Source organism: Nansenia antarctica (assembly GCF_963989245.1).
Source record: "Nansenia antarctica genome assembly, chromosome: 17".
NCBI lineage: Eukaryota > Metazoa > Chordata > Actinopteri > Argentiniformes > Microstomatidae > Nansenia > Nansenia antarctica.
In genome coordinates, this window is record NC_137687.1 from 8,169,005 (window position 1) to 8,186,502 (window position 17,498).

The following is a 17,498-nucleotide window of genomic DNA, read 5'->3' on the forward strand; positions in this document are numbered from 1 at the left end:
CCCCCATACTCTTTTAATCTTGCTGCTGTGAGAAAGTAGTTTCCCCTCTGGGATAAATAAAGAACTTCAACTTCAAAGAGGCCCCCAAAAATGAACCTTAATGAACCTCATGCTTGTGCATCAGATATATAGTTACTGACTGAGACAAAGTAGTCCCTGTCCTGTAGATAGGACCTGAACCATGGTAAGACTGTGTCAGAGAAGCCAACCCAGTGTTCTAGCTTGTCTAGGAGTATATCATGATCAACAGTATCAAACGCTGCACTTAGGTCCAATAGCACTAGGACTGAGACTTTTCCTGCATCAGTGTTAAGGTTAATGTCATTTAGAACCTTAATAAGAGCTGTCCCAGTGCTGTGGTTAGGCCTAAACCCAGATTAAAAGTGATGGAGAAGGCTACACGAGGTCAGGAATCCATTAAGCTGTTTATATAACTTTTATCTCAATTATTTTACCTTGAGATCTGCCTTGAGATCAATGGTTTTAAAGTATGACATTTTAGTGATACCGTGTGTGTGGGCTTCTGGTGAGGGAAGCCTGTTTCTGTTTGTCGTAATAGATTGTTTTAATTGATTTAATTTTATTACCAAAAAGGAAATTCATTGCATTTTCCGGTGGAGGGGTGTGGCGCTAATTGACCATTTAGTTTGTTTAGCCTAGCAATGGTGGCATTTGCTCTTTCTTTATCAGAGATTAATTAGATTTTGGCAGAAGCAATGTCGTTAAGTATAGATGTAGTTTATATAGCACATTCTATACAACAGGGGCTCAAAGTGCTTTACATACAGCATTAAAAAATACAGCAAGGGGAGAATATATATATATATAGAGAGAGAGAGAGAGAGAGAGAGAGAGAGAGAGAGAGAGAGAGAGAGAGAGAGAGAGAGAGAGAGAGAGAATAAATAGTAGTTTAAGTAAGATGACAGGGAGACTCACTCATACACTCACTCATTGTTGCTGGAACACTTTACACATTATACACTTTATGCTATTGTTTTGCTATTATTTATGTTTACTCATTTTGTTATTATTATGATATTACACTGCAAATTGACGTTGGTGTCTGACGGTTGCGTTGTTGACGAGGTGCTTACCCTAAAGCATTTCATTACGGTCTCCTGTATATTGTGTTAATAACCATTACATTATGATTTGATTGGAGTGCCAAGACTGGCATATCACACTCACATAGGCGTACAGGTAAAAACAACATCATTATAATGATCAGAATCAGAATCAGAACCAGAATTGCTTTCATTACATCCCATGTACGGGTACGCAGAGTAAAGTTCTTGGGTTCAGGTTCATTCGAATTGCAGCAGAATACAACATCAGTAATAAAATACAGGCACAGCGTTTTATGTTGTTTTATGAACATGTTTTATGATGTTTCTCATGCCCTGCCAACATGTAAAGGGAGACTGTGTGTGTGTGTGTGTGTGTGTGTGTGTGTGTGTGTGTGTGTGTGTGTGTGTGTGTGTGTGTGTGTGTGTGTGTGTGTGTGTGTGTGTGTGTGTGTGTGTGTGTGTGTGTGTGTGTGTGTGTGTGTGTGTGTGTGTGTGTGTGTGTGTGTGTGTGTGTGTGTGTGTGTGTGTGTGTGTGTGTGTGTGTGTGTGTGTGTGTGTGTGTGTGTGTGTGTGTGTGTGTGTGTGTGTGTGTGTGTGTGTGTGTGTGTGTGTGTGTGTGTGTGTGTGTGTGTGTGTGTGTGTGTGTGTGTGTGTGTGTGTGTGTGTGTGTGTGTGTGTGTGTGTGTGTGTGTGTGTGTGTGTGTGTGTGTGTGTGTGTGTGTGTGTGTGTGTGTGTGTGTGTGTGTGTGTGTGTGTGTGTGTGTGTGTGTGTGTGTGTGTGTGTGTGTGTGTGTGTGTGTGTGTGTGTGTGTGTGTGTGTGTGTGTGTGTGTGTGTGTGTGTGTGTGTGTGTGTGTGTGTGTGTGTGTGTGTGTGTGTGTGTGTGTGTGTGTGTGTGTGTGTGTGTGTGTGTGTGTGTGTGTGTGTGTGTGTGTGTGTGTGTGTGTGTGTGTGTGTGTGTGTGTGTGTGTGTGTGTGTGTGTGTGGGGGGGGGGGGGGGGGGGTAAGGGGGTGTGATGGGGTGTGAGGGGAGGGTGAGTTGGGGCCTGGGGCAAGTGTAGCGAAGCTAGAGAGAGTAGGAAGTACTGAGAGGGTAAATATTACCCTCCTAGCGTGTCAGAGACCATTAGACACAACCAGAGAGAGATAAAAGGGGGGGGGGGAGAAAGAGAGAGGGAGAAAGTGAGACAGAGAGAGGGAGAGAGAGAGAGAGGGAGAGAGAGAAAGTGAGAGACAGAGAGAGAGATGAAAGAGGGGGAGGAGAGAGAAAGAGAGAGAGAAAGAGGGAGAGGGAGAGAGAAAGAGGGAGAGGGAGAAAGTGAGAGACAGAGAGAGAGATGAAAGAGGGGGAGGAGAGAGAAAGAGAGAGAGCGAGACAGAGAGAGAGCACATTAGACCTGTGCCTGTTCCAGTTCCTAGAGAGTAGCCTACAGCAGAGCATGCTGGGAGTATTCATCCTCTTGGATGAACAAAAACGCTGGAGACCTAACAAGATCCTGTAGGAAAGCTGAAATAACATGGAGGAACACTAAGCCACAGGCTCACCGTGTTACGAGTGATTCTAATGTTGGACCCAGATGTTGTGCAGAACACAGGAGGCCGAATGCGAAAGTAGAATTCAAAAATTAAGGTACTCTTTATTGAGCAGTCGGGCAATAATCCATCCGAACTACAAACGGTACAAACAAAAGTAGGAGAAGGCTTTTAGTCTCCAAAAATCCAAGTGTGCAATGCAGTTACACAATCTCTGCAACAGTCAAAAGATACTTAGCTTCCTATACGGCGAGGAACGATAAGGCTCTGCTGACACATAAGACACAAGTGAACAACCGACACAGAGGGAAAACACAGGGGGACATAAATAGACCAAGACTAATCACTCACAGCTGTTATCAATCACAGACATTAGGACAGACAGAGAAACAATTACACATCAAAGGGGGCGCCAAAGGGTCGCTCAACAGTAGAGCGATCCCCAACCTGACACACCGTGCCATTCTAATATCTATCTATCTATCTATCTATCTATCTATCTATCTTCCATTAGGTCATTTCATTAGTCAACATAATGTTAATTTCAATGGCTACACAGATGACACCCAACTATACATCTCTGTTGAGCCAACAAACCCAGACAGCCCTTCCTCCCTGACTGCCTGTTTGGCCTCCATAAATCAGTGGATGAGTGACAAGCTGAACGAGAATAAAACAGAGATACTTTCACTTGGACTGAAGTCAAAGAGACACAGCCTTTGCAGTAAGCTCAGGAGCCTGGCTCAACAGAGCAGATCACAAGTTAAACGTCTAGGTGTCATATTAGATTCAGATTTCAGTTTTAAACCCCCATATTAGTAATGTAGGTTAGACTACTGCAATGCACTTTTTACTGGTCTATAAAGCAATTGGAACTCATACAGAATTCTGCCACTAGACTTTTAACTAAGACCAAGAAGAGACAGCACTTCACTCCTGTTTTAGCTGAACTGCACTGGCTCCCTGTTTCTTTTGTAGTTGATTTTGAATTACCTACAAACCTTTTAATGGCATAGCACCTTCATACATCTCTGACTTTTTAATATCCTATCAACCGCAAAAAGCCCTTAGATCCTCCAATGCTGATCTTCTAATCGTCCCCAGAGTACTCCACAAACAAAGTAGCGGAAACTAATTATATGTATTATGCATCAAAGTTGTGAAATTCCTGCCCATCAAACAGGCATTAAAAAAGAGATTAAAACATACGTTACTGGAAGGCTTTTAGCTACCCCATTTAGCTTGTGATTTATCCCCTAAACAAGTTTTTCTTTTATTAAGTTTATTTCTGCTGATTTGTTTTAATTTAATCTAGGCTGTTGTGTTTATATGTGCTTGCCATATGTATTTGTTCTTTTTTCTTTTTAATGCTTCAAATGTAAAGTACTTTGAGCTGCATTTTATGTATGAATTATTATTATTATTATTATTATTATTATTATTATCAGCTAGATTACTTTCTGTTTTATGTGATTTATATAACATTTCCACCACTAGGTATACAGCCCAATTCAAGTGATCTTCGTTTATTTCAAATGGACAATTCATTAGAAACCACTGGGAACGCTTCCCCCACACTGCACCTAAGATGTCTACTTCAGAGTAAGGATGTGAATCCCATGGTGCATATCGTCTGTCCGCAGACATTGGCATGCAGCCTACAGTAGCAGACTAACAGGTTGTGGAAGACCTATGCCCCAAGCACTTAAAATAATTTAAAATAATGACTGAGAATGTATTTTTCTCTTTAGTAGATTAATATAAAACTGCAGTTGCAGAGAAAGTACAATCAATACAACGTTTACAGCAAAAAAACCAAACCATTGGCTCACCTTGGTGAAATACACTCCACCGACCAACATTATTGACAAATTGGCTCTATTCCAAAATGCGTTCTTGCACTTTATGGAGAGTCTATAGTACCATAGTACGCGCTGTAGATAGAGTGCAAGGACGCATTTTGGAGCTCAGCCACTGTCTTCAGTGAAGGGTCACTGTTGGCATTAGGAGTAGGGTTGTCCCAAGGATCCTCCACCGTCCTTCACACTCCGCCACCATTATTACAGCACTGTGACGTCAACAATGGAGAAAGACTTCCACGTCCTTGGAGACGATGACGCGCGCTCTTACGCAAACGGCAGTGCGCACTTCACGGTTTAGACAGCGAGGGTGACTTTAATCATTTGTTACTTTGATTATTATTAGTGTAACACAATGCCTCGAAATGCGACTGTGTTCGTGCGCTACGGGCCGTACGAGTCATGTGGCGTGGTTGACCACAGGACGTTCCGGCTAGAGGGTCTCCAAGGTATTTCTTATACTGCGCAACATGCGCATGCTCCTGTATTGTATTGCGCACGCTCTTGTACTTGTACTTGTATTGTATTGCGCGTATGATGACGAGGTGATGTTGAAGTGCACAGATGCGTAGGTGTGACTTTAGACTTTGAATCACAGTAGGGCCTCTCTGCTAACTTTCCCCAGCTGCCTTGAAAGAGAGCAGGCATCAGTGTGTCCTGCAGGAAACGTGCGACTGGAACGTAGTGGAGCTCGTGGTCAACGGGGAGAGTGTCTACACGTGCAACATAAAGAAGCTGGAGTTCGGTGGGTTTTGTGTTACACAGCCACACCACACACACCCTTGATACACTGCAGAGATTGTACCTCAACGTGTAATTATGATCGAATGTTCGACCAGTGACCATTTTTAAACATTGTTAAAACATAACCATTGTTAATAGCTTGCATAGGCGATGTCATAATGGAAGGGCATTAAGAATTTGTAATGATGTCACACTGGGTACTGTACTGTGACGTCATTACAAATTCTAAATGCCCTCCCATTATGACATCACCTATGCAAGCTATTATGGTTACCATGTGAATATAGCCTTCTATTAGGATTATAATCTGATTATTATTATTATTATTATTATTATTATTATTATTATTATTATTATTATTATGACAAGGAGATGTGTGTAGGCCCTGACGCATTGGATTGTCACACGCATCACATATGACACACATCACATTATCAAACGAATTATCAAATGAATCAATGAATCATGAATGAGTCAGATTGTCACAGTGCAGTTGTCTATTAAAAAATGCACTTTGAGCTGCAATGCAGGAAAAGTGCTATACAAATAAAGTTTATTATTATTATTATTATTACCTAACAGTCCCTGTGCTCTACCTCACCCAGGGGGAGATGGCAAATTGGACCCCCTCTGTAAGGAGGCCGTCACTGCTGTGAACAACGCATACTGACAGCTCATTAGCACTGCTATAGGTCAAGACACTGAACCTGGACATTAAAAACCTGAAAAAAATGATATAACCAGCAGGCTTTCTTTTGTTTTTTTTAATGAGAAGCAATTACAATGCAATGCAATATTATTATCTAGAATCAAGTCAAGTACTGTTTGTATTCATTGCTACATGTAGTCGTCATGGGTTGTATTGCGTGGCGATTGTGCGATTACAGTCATGTGAAAGATAATCTGAGGGTGTGAAAGTGCCTGGTCCCTGTTAGTGCCGTGCTCTACCAACTCAGAGTCACAGAGGGCCACGCGGCCGTCTACGCATTCCCCTTTTGAAATAAGTATCACAATCAGCAGACGCTGATGAAGACATGTCTGTGGGAACGCGCCGCCGGTGGTCAGCTGACCCAACTAAAGGCTTTTACTTTGTTTCTCCAGAGGAGTGGCGTGCTATTTGACACAGCCTAGGCTTATTATCCCAGCTTGTTTTCTATTCAAGCCACAACATTGTCCTTCAGCGCTCAAGTGTGGTCTCCGATCCTCCGACACTCACGTCCTCGTCATACCCATATTGCACTAGGCGACTCACACATGGCGCACACATGGCCTTTTCTGTTGCTGCACCCAAGCTGGGGAACACCCTTCCACCAGCCCTCCAAGCTGTGGAACAGCCTTCCAGCAGCCCTCCATGTGGAACACCCTTCCACCAGCCCTCCAAGCTGTGGAACAGCCTTCCAGCAGCCCTCCAAGCTGTGGAACACCCTTCCACCAGCCCTCCAAGCTGTGGAACAGCCTTCCAGCAGCCCTCCATGTGGAACACCCTTCCACCAGACCTCCAAGCTGTGGAACACCCTTCCACCATCAGACCACCAACAAACACACTACATTGACAAATTTGATAAAACTCACAAATGAAGCCTTATAGTTGACCACCGATCTATAACATAGCCTCTCTAACCCTAACCCTAAAAAAATATTTAGGTGAAAATGATCGTTTACTTCAGTGTGTTCAAACCATAGACCATCCATAGACCATCCATGCCTGTGTGTGTGTGTGTGTGTGTGTGTGTGTGTGTGAACATCACTGCCTGCCTGCCTGTGTGTGTGTGTGTGTGTGTGTGTGTGTGTGTGAACATCACTGCCTGCCTGTGTGTGTGTGTGTGTGTGTGTGTGTGTGTGTGTGTGTGTGAACATCACTACCTGCCTGTCTCTCAGCCAGCTGGCTACGTCCCCTGACTAAGTGAGGTGTGACAGTACCTCAACAACCACTCAGTAAAAGACATTTATTAGTATTCATATTTTTAAACGGCAATGTCCACTTGCTTTGGCAATGTAAATGTATGTTTCCAATGCCATTTATTTGAAATTGAAATGACAGAGAGAAAGAGGGTGGTGGAGAGAGAGAGAGGGGGGGGAGAGACAGAGAGAGCCAAGATAGCTACTCCAACCTACTACTAATGATATGATTAGTAAAAACAAGTAAAATAAAACAAGTAAAATATATCTTAAAACTAGTGCAGTCAGACAAAAAACAAACATATATTGCCTAGAGTGTGGGGTGGGGGCATGTGTGTGTGTGTGTGTGTGTTCGTGTGTGTGTGTGTGTGTGTGTGTGAACATCACTACCTGCCTGTGTGTGTGTGTGTGTGTGTGTGTGTGTGTGAACATCACTGCCTGCCTGTGTGTGTGTGTGTGTGTGTGTGAACATCACTGCCTGCCTGTGTGTGTGTGTGTGTGTGTGTGTGTGTGTGTGTGTGTGTGAACATCACTACCTGCCTGTCTCTCAACCAGCTGGCTACGTCCCCTGACGTAGTGAGGTGTGACAGTACCTCAACAACCACTCAGTAAAATACATTTATTAGTATTCATATTTTTAAACGGCAATGTCCACACTTTTCTATTCCTTTTTAAAGTTATCTTTATCTCCCTGTATACTAGCTCTGTTTAATCATCTCTTTATTCTAGTCGTACATTACATTCTTTTTGTTTTTATCTTCACACTTGCTTTGGCAATGTACATGTATATTTCCCATGCCAATAAAGCCCTTTACATTTATTTATTTGAAATTGAATTGACAGAAAGAAAAAGGGTGGTGGAGAGAGAGAGAGAGAGAGAGAGGAGGGGGGGGAGAGACAGAGAGAAACAAAGAGAGAGAGAGAGAGAGAGAGAGAGAGAGCCAAGATAGCTACTCCAACCTTTTTTGTTTGAATCAAAGTTTGAATCCTTCAACATACAGTATAATAATACACACTAAATCACATTCATTATAAACACGTTGTTGGCTTGTTGTGTGTCCCCTGTGGCACAGAATTCTAGTCTAAAGCAAAACTAGCAAAAATACATTTTAATGTAGCTAATTCATGTTAGTCGTATAGGTGTCTAAGGTGTCTGAGGTACCTGGACAGTCACTAAAATGCTGCAGATTGTGAAGATTCCAGACTTTGCTGAAGGTTCTTCAGTGGCTGAAATGACGTCAGGTAGCTACAGAGGGTAACCTCTACAACATCCGAGATCTGAACTATAATAGGTGGTTAGCATAGCAAAGCATAGCATATTGCTACAGTACACATCTACACTCCGAAAAGTCTGCTCTCAAAAACAAGGAGAAAAAAAAGCAATAAAATGGGGGAAGTATTGCTTAAAATAAGCTAAATGTTATGATATTCGCCCACATTTTCTTAAAACAAGTCAAATATATCTTAAAACTAGTGCAGTCAGACAAAAAACAAACATATATTGCCTAGAGTGTGGGGTGGGGGGGGGGCATGTGTGTGTGTGCGTTCGTGTGTGTCTGTGTGTGTGTGTGTGTGTGTGTGTGTGTGTGTGTGTGTGTGTGTTCTTCAGAAGTTCCTCCCCTGGAAGGCGCGGAGGTTGAAGGCCGTGTCCATGAACTTCCTCAGCTCGTTCAGGTGTGTGAACTTACTGCCCGTAGCCGGGGCTGCCGCGGGGCCACGCCCCACGTACCTGGAACACAGGATACAGACGGATAGCATTAGCATAGCTAATAATATAATATAATATACCTGGAACACAGGACACAGACGGATAGCATTAGCATAGCTAATAATATAATATAATATACCTGGAACACAGGACACGGACGGATAGCATTAGCATAGCTAATAATATAATATAATATACCTGGAACACAGGACACAGACGGATAGCATTAGCATAGCTAATAATATAATATAATATACCTGGAACCTAGAGTCACTGATTGGCTGTAGGAACACCACCTACCATATGGGTTTCTGATTGGCCACCACGGTGAGGAAGCGCGGTCGTACGTAGTCGTAGTAACCCATATTCTTGTGTTCCTCCTGGCACCAGATCAGCTCAGCGCTGGGGAACTTCTCCACCTCGGCCCTGACCAGGTCGAAGGGGAACGGAGAGATCTGAAGAAGAAGAAGTGAGTGTGAGTGAGTGAATGAATATGAGGAGAGAGAGAGAGAGAGAGAGAGAGAGAGAGAGAGAGAGAGAGAGAGAGAGAGAGACACCCTGCACTGGCTCCCGATAGCAGCTCGCATCAGAGTCAAGACCCTGGTGCTCGCTTACCGGCCGGAGAAATAAGAGAACAGATCCTCCCTGCTTTTGCAAGCGATGGTTAGCGACCCAAACCCCTGCCAGATCAATCCGCCCTTCCACCTCGGCTGGCTGCCTGGCACCGCCGCCTCTACGTGGATGTAGCGGTCGCGCTATTCAGTCACAGATTTTCACTGTCCTGGAGGCCTGGTGGTGGAACGAGTTTCCCACCGCTGTCAGGACTGCAGAGTCACTCCCTGTCTTCCACTGGAGATTGAAGACCTCCATCTCTTCAGGCTACATCTCTTTGGGGCGGCTGTGGCGCAGGAGGTAGAGTCGCCGTATAATGATCACAAGGTTGGCAGATCAGCGGTTCGAGCCCCGGCTGGCCACATTTCGAAGTGTCTTTGGGCAAGACACTGAACCCCAAAATTGCTAGTGAGCGGGCCAGCGCCTTGCATGGCAGCTTGCCACCATTGGTGTGTGAATGTGTGTGTGAATGGGTGAATGAGAGGCTGTTGTAAAGCGCTTTGGAGCAGCTTTGGAGCAGCAAAAAAGGTGTGACATAATGGAAATGACATAATGGATGGAAAGGGGTTCCCCCTCAACTCGAGTGCTGCTTATACTGTAATAATATAATGGTCTTATTCTTATCAGGTGACATTGAAAACATGACTCCCTTTGCGAACTCCCAGACACCGGAGAAAATCCAGTATAATTTAGCACATGGCCAGGCAAGGTCCGTTGTGGAACGCACTAGGCATGTTGAAGGGGAGATAGACAGCTCCGGAGGGATATAAAGGAAGACTGAAATACAATCATAAACATCAGTTCCCTTTAAATCTTGAATTAAACTCATTTTCTCGGCTGATAACAACATCGTTAATTTTATTACGAGCCACTTGCATGAATTACAGTAGGCAGTGCAGCTCACATGCCTGTAATAACTCCGCATAACCAGTAGGTAATGTGCGTACGCAAGGTCAATACTCGACGTAGAGCTAAGATCGTTTCCACGGTCAAATTGACTCACGTTGAAATTGTATAAATCACTACGTTGACGTGGTTTTCTACGTACGACACGGGTAAGATCAACATTTTATCTAAGTACTTTCTATAAATGAGGCCCCAGGTCTTCGGCCTCTAGTTTAGTTGTTTTGTTTGCCTGACTGCTTGCCTGACTGTTTGTCTGTTTTTTTTTTTTTTCTTGTATCTCTGTAAAGCGACATTGGGTCCCCTGAAAGGTGCTATATAAACTTAAGTTATTATTGTAATTATTATTATAATAATTATAATAATTATATTATTATCCAATTATTATTGGATAAAAGCGTCTGCAAAATGTAAAAAAATGTCCAAATGTAACCATGTGAATCACCTGTTCTAGCCTGACTATGGCCACTTCCCTGTCGAGGCCCAGCTGCTTCCTCTCCCTGGCCAGCTCGTAGTAGACCTTCCCCGTGCAGAAGATGACCCTCTGCACCCCCCCGGGGTTCTCACCGGCCGGACCCTCGTCCACCATCACCCGCTGGAACCTGGTGCCTGCAGGGAAGATGTAAACATGAACATGACCATGAACATGAACATGAACATGAACATGAACATGAACATGAACAGGAACACAACCCAACCTCAGAAAAGGAGCAAAGCATGAATGTACTGTACATGTCACCAAGTTGAGATGGTAAACTCACTCCAAATACATAATATACCAAATATTAAAATACCTCCCCCCACCACCACCCGTGTTGTCGAATAGCTAGCGTAGCTGGTTTACATCAGGCTTGGTTCAAGCCAAGTGGGGGTGGGGCTACTGTTTGCAACGACTTGACGTCTGTCTCATATATCAGATAGTATACAGATCACTGAGTAAGACAATACTTTGACTTTGGCCCTGACCTTTAGCAATAGTTAGATTCAAGATTATAATAATAATAATACTTCTATGAGGTCATCCTTACCTGTGTATATCCTTACCTGTGTATATCCTTACCTGTGTGTATCCTTACCTGTGTATATCCTTACCTTTGGCGAGGTCATCAAAGCTGGACCGAGCGTCGGGGTGCCTCAGCAGAGATTTGGGAGTGAAAATGATCAACTGTGAGGAAGAAAAAAAAACAGACGTGTAAAACCGTTTAGCACCATACGTTGTAAACAACAGATTGATTCTGTCATCCATCCTGTCATCCGTGCTTCATAGCATGCTTCACAACACTCCAGAGATGAACAACTTTCTATCTTTTAGGGTCTTTTTTTTGTTGATACCTTGATGCTATCATATAACAACAATAACACTGTTGGGAGAAAAAAAAACAAATTCTTTAACAAATAAATAAACCCCTCTCCTGTTCAGCCATCCGAGCCTATAATTTCAGACTCCTTTCATAGGAAAAACAAACAACATTATCCCCCATTGGGCTCCCACTCTAATTTGCTCAGGAAGCAATTTTCTCATGCTTGACAAAGCGTCGCATTTATCTGCGGCTGGGGATCGGTTAGACGATCGCTGTAGCAGAGAACTGTAAGGGAGAGAGCGAGGAGGGGAGGACTGTGTGGGTATTATGCTGTGAGGAGGGAACCGCTTCTGTGTCTCAATAAGAGAACCATCAATTAGAGAAAAACTCCAGCAAACTTTAAGCACAAACATCTCAGACCTCGTCTCCGTGTTATGAAACCCATCGAGAGACCGACACAGTGAAGTTGTTCTTCTGAGTGGGGCAGTCAAGAGATCGAGTCAGTATCAAGAGACCTACACAGTATCCCCCCCCACCACCCCACCTCAACTGACACTACCATACCACACCCACCCCACCCGTTCATCAGCGTACTGTATCTCACTGTGACGCCTCCCACTCTGCTTGCCTATTGGCTGTTGCTGGTTCCCGTGGGAGCCTTGGCAGAGTGGGTAGGTCGTCAGGCTAAGTGGGGTCACCTGGGTTTGGGGAGCCGAGGAGGTGTATATAAGGTGGGTGTGTCCTCAGCTCACCCTCTCTTCCTTCCTTCCGCTTGGGTTCAGTTAGGGGTTTTGGTAAGGTCTCATGGTACCAAGTTCTGGGACCTTTTGTAGTTTCACACTACATACATCCATACACCCCTTACACATACAACATACATTCTACAACCATTCACTCATGGCATACATAACACCACTGATTCTTATCCATATTCATATCCATATGTTATTTAGTTTATTTTGCTTATTTACCCAAATAAATTACTTAATTTGTATAATTTAAATACATGTGTGGACTCCCTCATTTGCCAATACCTTCGGGTCATCATTATGACGTCGCTCTGCAAACTGAGGTTGACGCAACGCTCGAGTGTCGTGTTGTTGACGAGCTGTCGACCCTTCAGCAGTAAGGTCGTGTTAACTACCGTTCAGACATGATTAGAAATGACAGGTTTCCCCTTCTTACAGGTTTCCTGAAGGGCAGGAGGATCTGTCTGCGCAGTACGTGGCAGTAGTTGGCGGGAGTGGAGCAGTTCACCACCATCCAGTTGCAGTCGTGAAGCTGCTGGACCTCGAAGTCTCCGCTGTATCCCTTTAAGTACGGGGAGATAAAAAAAATACATTCCTTTAACAAGCTGTCCTGTTAACAGTCTGCACCTGACAGGGTGGTCTGTTAACAGTCTGCGTCTGTCAAGGTGGTCTGTTAACAGTCTGTGAGCAATTAGGGGTTAAGTGCCTTGCTCAAGGGCACATGCAGCTCCCTCCTGAGGCGGGGATCGCACCAGCGACCTTCCAATATGCTAGCCGGCCTCTCTAACCTCTAGGCTACGGCCGCCACCCCCCCCATACACATTGGGGCGACGCGTGTAGTACACGTAGGCCTACTGTGTGCAGTGCATCGTGGGTCATCCAGGTGCTGGTTTCAGACCAACCTACTCACAACAATTCACCCTCTCCCTTTGGGGAACAAATGACTTCCACCCACAGACACTCAAACACACAGGCACACACACATGCACACACACAGGCACGCACACACACACAGGTACACATAGGCACACACACATACACACACACACACACAGGCATGCACACACACACACGCACGCGCACACACACACACGCACGCACACAGGCACGCACACACACACACAGGCACGCACGCACACAGGCACGCACACACACACACAGGCACACACAGATGCACACACACACACAGACACACATGCACGCACACATGCACACACCCACACACACAGGCATGCACACACACGCACGCACGCGCACACACACACGCACGCACACACACAGGCACGCACACACACACACACAGGCACGCACGCACACACAGTGTGTGGAAAAATGTTAATCTCCTATATGTGCTCTCTCTAATAGTTTGATCAATATCCCATTTGGAGAGGAGTCTCCCCAGCGTCTGTGCTGACTCAGGCTGATGTGGCGAGGCTCTCCCCAGGCCTCTGGTGTGTCCTCCAGCCCCCTGACCCTCCAACCCCCCCGGGGGACCGAAGCCCTGATGGATGCTGTGGCCTTGGAGGCCGTAATGAAGAGGCCTTTCAGCCCGAACCTAATGGGCTATCATGAGACACACCGGAGTGGTAAATGGTAAGATGGTTAAATGGACTGACTTATGTATATAGCGCCTTATTCCAATGCGCCTTACTCACGAATGGCCTCTCATTCATTCACCCGTTCAACACACACATTCACACACCAATGGCGGGCAGGCTATTGAAAAACCCATGCAAGGAGCCGGCGAGCTTGTCGGGAGCAATTTGGGGTTTGGGGGCTTGCCCAAGAACACCTCGACCGACGTGTGGCCAGCCGGGGTTCGAACCGCCGACCTGCTGACCTTTGCTGACCTTTGCGATCATTATGGGACACACTGGAGTGCTCACAGGCCAGAAGTACCCATCGGGGAAGTGGATTCTAAGTAAGATACCTTGGAAGATAGTGTACGTTTTTTACTTGTTATGTATTGGAACGTTGGTATGTTGAGCCATGCGAGTTTCCGTAGCTGTAGCCTGATGGGTAACACAGTCCCTATGCAGTGTGACATGGGACTCCCGAACGTAACATGTCAGGTCTTTCAGTAAACTTTCTCATTCATCGATATATTGTTTTATCGTATTATTGACCTAATCTGTCTTGTTATTTCCAGTATAATAATGAGGCTGGATGAATTCCGATCAGACGAGATATAGTAGTGGTCCTCTGTGGCTCAGATATATTATATATATTATCATTATCATCATCATTATTAATATTATTATTATAGCAGTGTTCCAGGAGAGTGACGTTGTTAGCCCTGGGCATCCGGGGCTCTTGCAGAAAAAAACGAACGTCACCATCTACTGCGTCGCCATAGATTTAGCGCAAGCCCCCGCTCCTCAACCAGAACCTCAGCTAACATCCCCCCCGCCCCCCCCCCCCCCCAATGTTACAAGACACTAACAACGCCTCTGTTCCAGGATACTCTAGTGGTTTTATATCATGTTATACTGAGAAATGTAAGTCTCTCTACAGTTTGGCGAAGCTAGCACTCAAGGAAGGCCCATTTCCTTCCTGTAAGGGATGTGCCAAGACGCAGTGAATAATTCTGACTATGGACAGGGCCCATAATTTATGTAATCACAGATTTGTATAACATGATTGGTTCCCAAGAATGGTGACCTCATGACCAAGGACAGTTCTATAAATATGAGTCCCACCCATCCTTGGGGGCTTTTTGCTTTCCTGCTTGCTTCTTGCTATGTAAACTTGGCTTAATAAAAGGCCTCTTTGGAGACAATTGATCTAAGCTCTTTGTGCTTTGTAAGTTCGACTAAATCTATTAAGAATCAATTATATCCCACAACAATACCTACCGGGAAGAGGTCAGGGTCGTCTTTGCTCATCTGGAGGAAGCGCTCGGGCCGGGCTGAGGAGTGTTCTGGACCCTGGTGATTAAAGAGACGTGTCATTGATTTTCAACAACGCAAAATGGAAATGGACACAGGTTGTCTACAATGTGTAAGTGTCTCTCTCTCTATGTGTGTGTGTGTGTGTGTGTGTGTGTGTGTACCATGCCTTCCATGCCCTGGTGTGTGTGTGTGTGTGTGTGTGTGTGTGTGTGTGTGTGTGTGTGTGTGTGCGTGTGTAGCATGCCCTCCATGCCGTGGTGTGTGTGTGTGTGTGTGCATGTTTGTGTGTGTGTGTGTGTGTGTGTGTGTGTGTGTGTGTGTGTGTGTACCATGCCCTCCATGCCGTGGGGCAGCAGCAGGACGATGCCGTTGTGTCGGACCCACTTGGCCTGGCCGGGGCAGATGAACTGGTCGATGATGCACTGGGCCGTGTTGTGGAAGTCCCCGAACTGGGCCTCCCACAGGACCAGGGCGCTGGGGCTCGCCATGGCGAAGCCCAGCTCAAACCCTGGAGGGGGGGGGGGGGGGGGCAGGCGTTAAGGTAATGTGTGGCAGGGTTGACAGGTGTGTGTGTGTGTGTGTGTGTGTGTGTATGTGTGTGTGTGGTGTGTGTGTGTGGTGTGTCCCTGCAAGGAAACACACAAGCGCCCAGTTGTTCAAAACGTTTAACGTGGATCAGAATGAATCCCCATTTATTTATTTATAATTTTTATTTTTTTAAGTTATTTTTTCTGAGTGGGGCAGTCCCACTCATATTTTTCTTTTTTATTGTGATAGAGACAGTAGAGATTTGACAGGAAGGATGGGTGAGAGAGAGAGAAGGGATGACATGCAGGATATGTCCGCGGCCGGGAATCTAACCGGGAACCCTGCGGTTACGTGGTCAACGGTTAGTCCGCTACACCACCTAAGCGCCCCGATCCCCATTTATTTTGTGCTATCCAGGATCAGATCTATCTGGCTATGATATGACATAGTGTTAAACAGGAAGCTGGGACAGTCTCACCCAGGACTCCGTACTCAGACAAGGAGCTGTTGCAGACGGTGTAGGGCGCCTGGTTCGGCCACAGGTGGTTCATGGGAACACAGAAGCGCTTGTCCACTTCCTGGTCGTGGAGGACGTGGTGACGATGACTGTAGAGAGAGATGGGGGGGGGGGGGGGGGGGGGGAGAGAGGGGGGGTGAGAGAGGGAGAGAGAGAGAGAGAGGAGAGAGGGGGGGTGGAGGAGAGAGAGGGGTGGGAGGTAGAAAGAGAAAGAGAGGGGGGGGGGAAAGAGGGGGAGATAAAGAGAGAGGGGGAGATGAAAGAGAGAGGGGGCGAGAGTGTAAAAGAGAGAGAGAGTGAATAAAGTCGCCCAAGTTGTCAACATTCTAGAGCGCCACAAGGGTCACTTGACTCAAGCAGAAAAACGTAAGTGACAATGCTTCATTTTGTAGCCAATCAGAGTGTTGTCGCTAGGTAAACACGTAGAACACTTTATGGCACTCTAGGTGGTGAATGGTGCGGAATTATGGTCTGATTGGAGAGAGAGCTTTGACATGGCAACAACACCAAGTCTGATTGGAGCGTAGTGGAGTGATGGTGAAAACGAGAGGCTTACTGACGCAAGGGTGATCTGTCAAAGAGTCATCACACACACAGTCTCTCTCTATCTCTCACACACACACACACACACACACACACAGTCTCTCTCTATCTCACACCGAAGCCTAGCTTCCAGCCCAGACAGTCAGCCAATCCGTGAAGAGGAGTCGTGCTCTCTCTCTTCTCATGTCCAGTTAGAGTGTGAGAACCTGATATGACTTGATGGGAGCGAAGAGCCAAGGTTTAACAGGGTTTAACAAGGTTTAACAAGCTGGGCCAGAACTGATGGTTCTCGAGCCTAATGGCCCTTAGGGCAGGAGCCTATCTCCTATTTCCGTAGTGTGAGGCGTCTTGATGTAGAAGTACACCCCCTGGACATGACCCTGGTATGTCGCAGGGTCTTAACCCTTAATGCTGAGTGCCAAGCAGGGAGGCATCGGGGTACCATTTTCAGAGTCTTTGGTACGACTCGGCCGGGGATCGAACTCACGACCTCCCAGTCTCAGGGCGGACAGACTAACTCTGAGGAAGGTATCGATGTAAACACGAGAGGCAGAAGTTGCATAGACCACGCCTCCTCCGCCCACGATTAACAGTAAAGTCCAGACAAAGCTAACCGCGAGGACAGCATTCAGATCCAGATGTTTT

At 45.7% G+C, this 17,498-nt stretch overlaps 2 protein-coding genes across 5 annotated transcripts in view; one reads left to right on the forward strand and one right to left on the reverse strand.

The window, feature by feature from the left end:
* Window positions 1–4,813: 4,813 nt before the first annotated feature.
* On the forward strand, window positions 4,814–5,872 carry cUnh10orf53 (chromosome Un C10orf53 homolog; the record flags this gene model as incomplete). The annotated part of the gene is made up of 3 exons (XM_080547178.1): window positions 4,814–4,907; window positions 5,084–5,203; window positions 5,808–5,872. 3 exons carry the CDS (start codon window positions 4,814–4,816, stop codon window positions 5,870–5,872), a joined length of 279 nt encoding a protein of 92 aa, XP_080403304.1.
* A 2,834-nt stretch (window positions 5,873–8,706) lies between these two features.
* The window catches only part of ogdhl (oxoglutarate dehydrogenase L), a gene marked incomplete at both ends in the record, with an annotated part of 30,733 nt that continues 21,941 nt past the window's right edge, over window positions 8,707–17,498 (reverse strand). For all 4 annotated transcript variants that reach the window (XM_080547538.1, XM_080547540.1, XM_080547541.1 and 1 more), the window contains 8 exons: window positions 8,707–8,830; window positions 9,110–9,264; window positions 10,770–10,933; window positions 11,417–11,489; window positions 12,811–12,936; window positions 15,230–15,301; window positions 15,595–15,773; window positions 16,272–16,399. In XM_080547538.1, coding sequence (XP_080403664.1) covers window positions 8,707–8,830; window positions 9,110–9,264; window positions 10,770–10,933; window positions 11,417–11,489; window positions 12,811–12,936; window positions 15,230–15,301; window positions 15,595–15,773; window positions 16,272–16,399 — 1,021 coding nt within the window. The remainder of the gene's footprint in view (window positions 8,831–9,109; window positions 9,265–10,769; window positions 10,934–11,416; window positions 11,490–12,810; window positions 12,937–15,229; window positions 15,302–15,594; window positions 15,774–16,271; window positions 16,400–17,498) is intronic.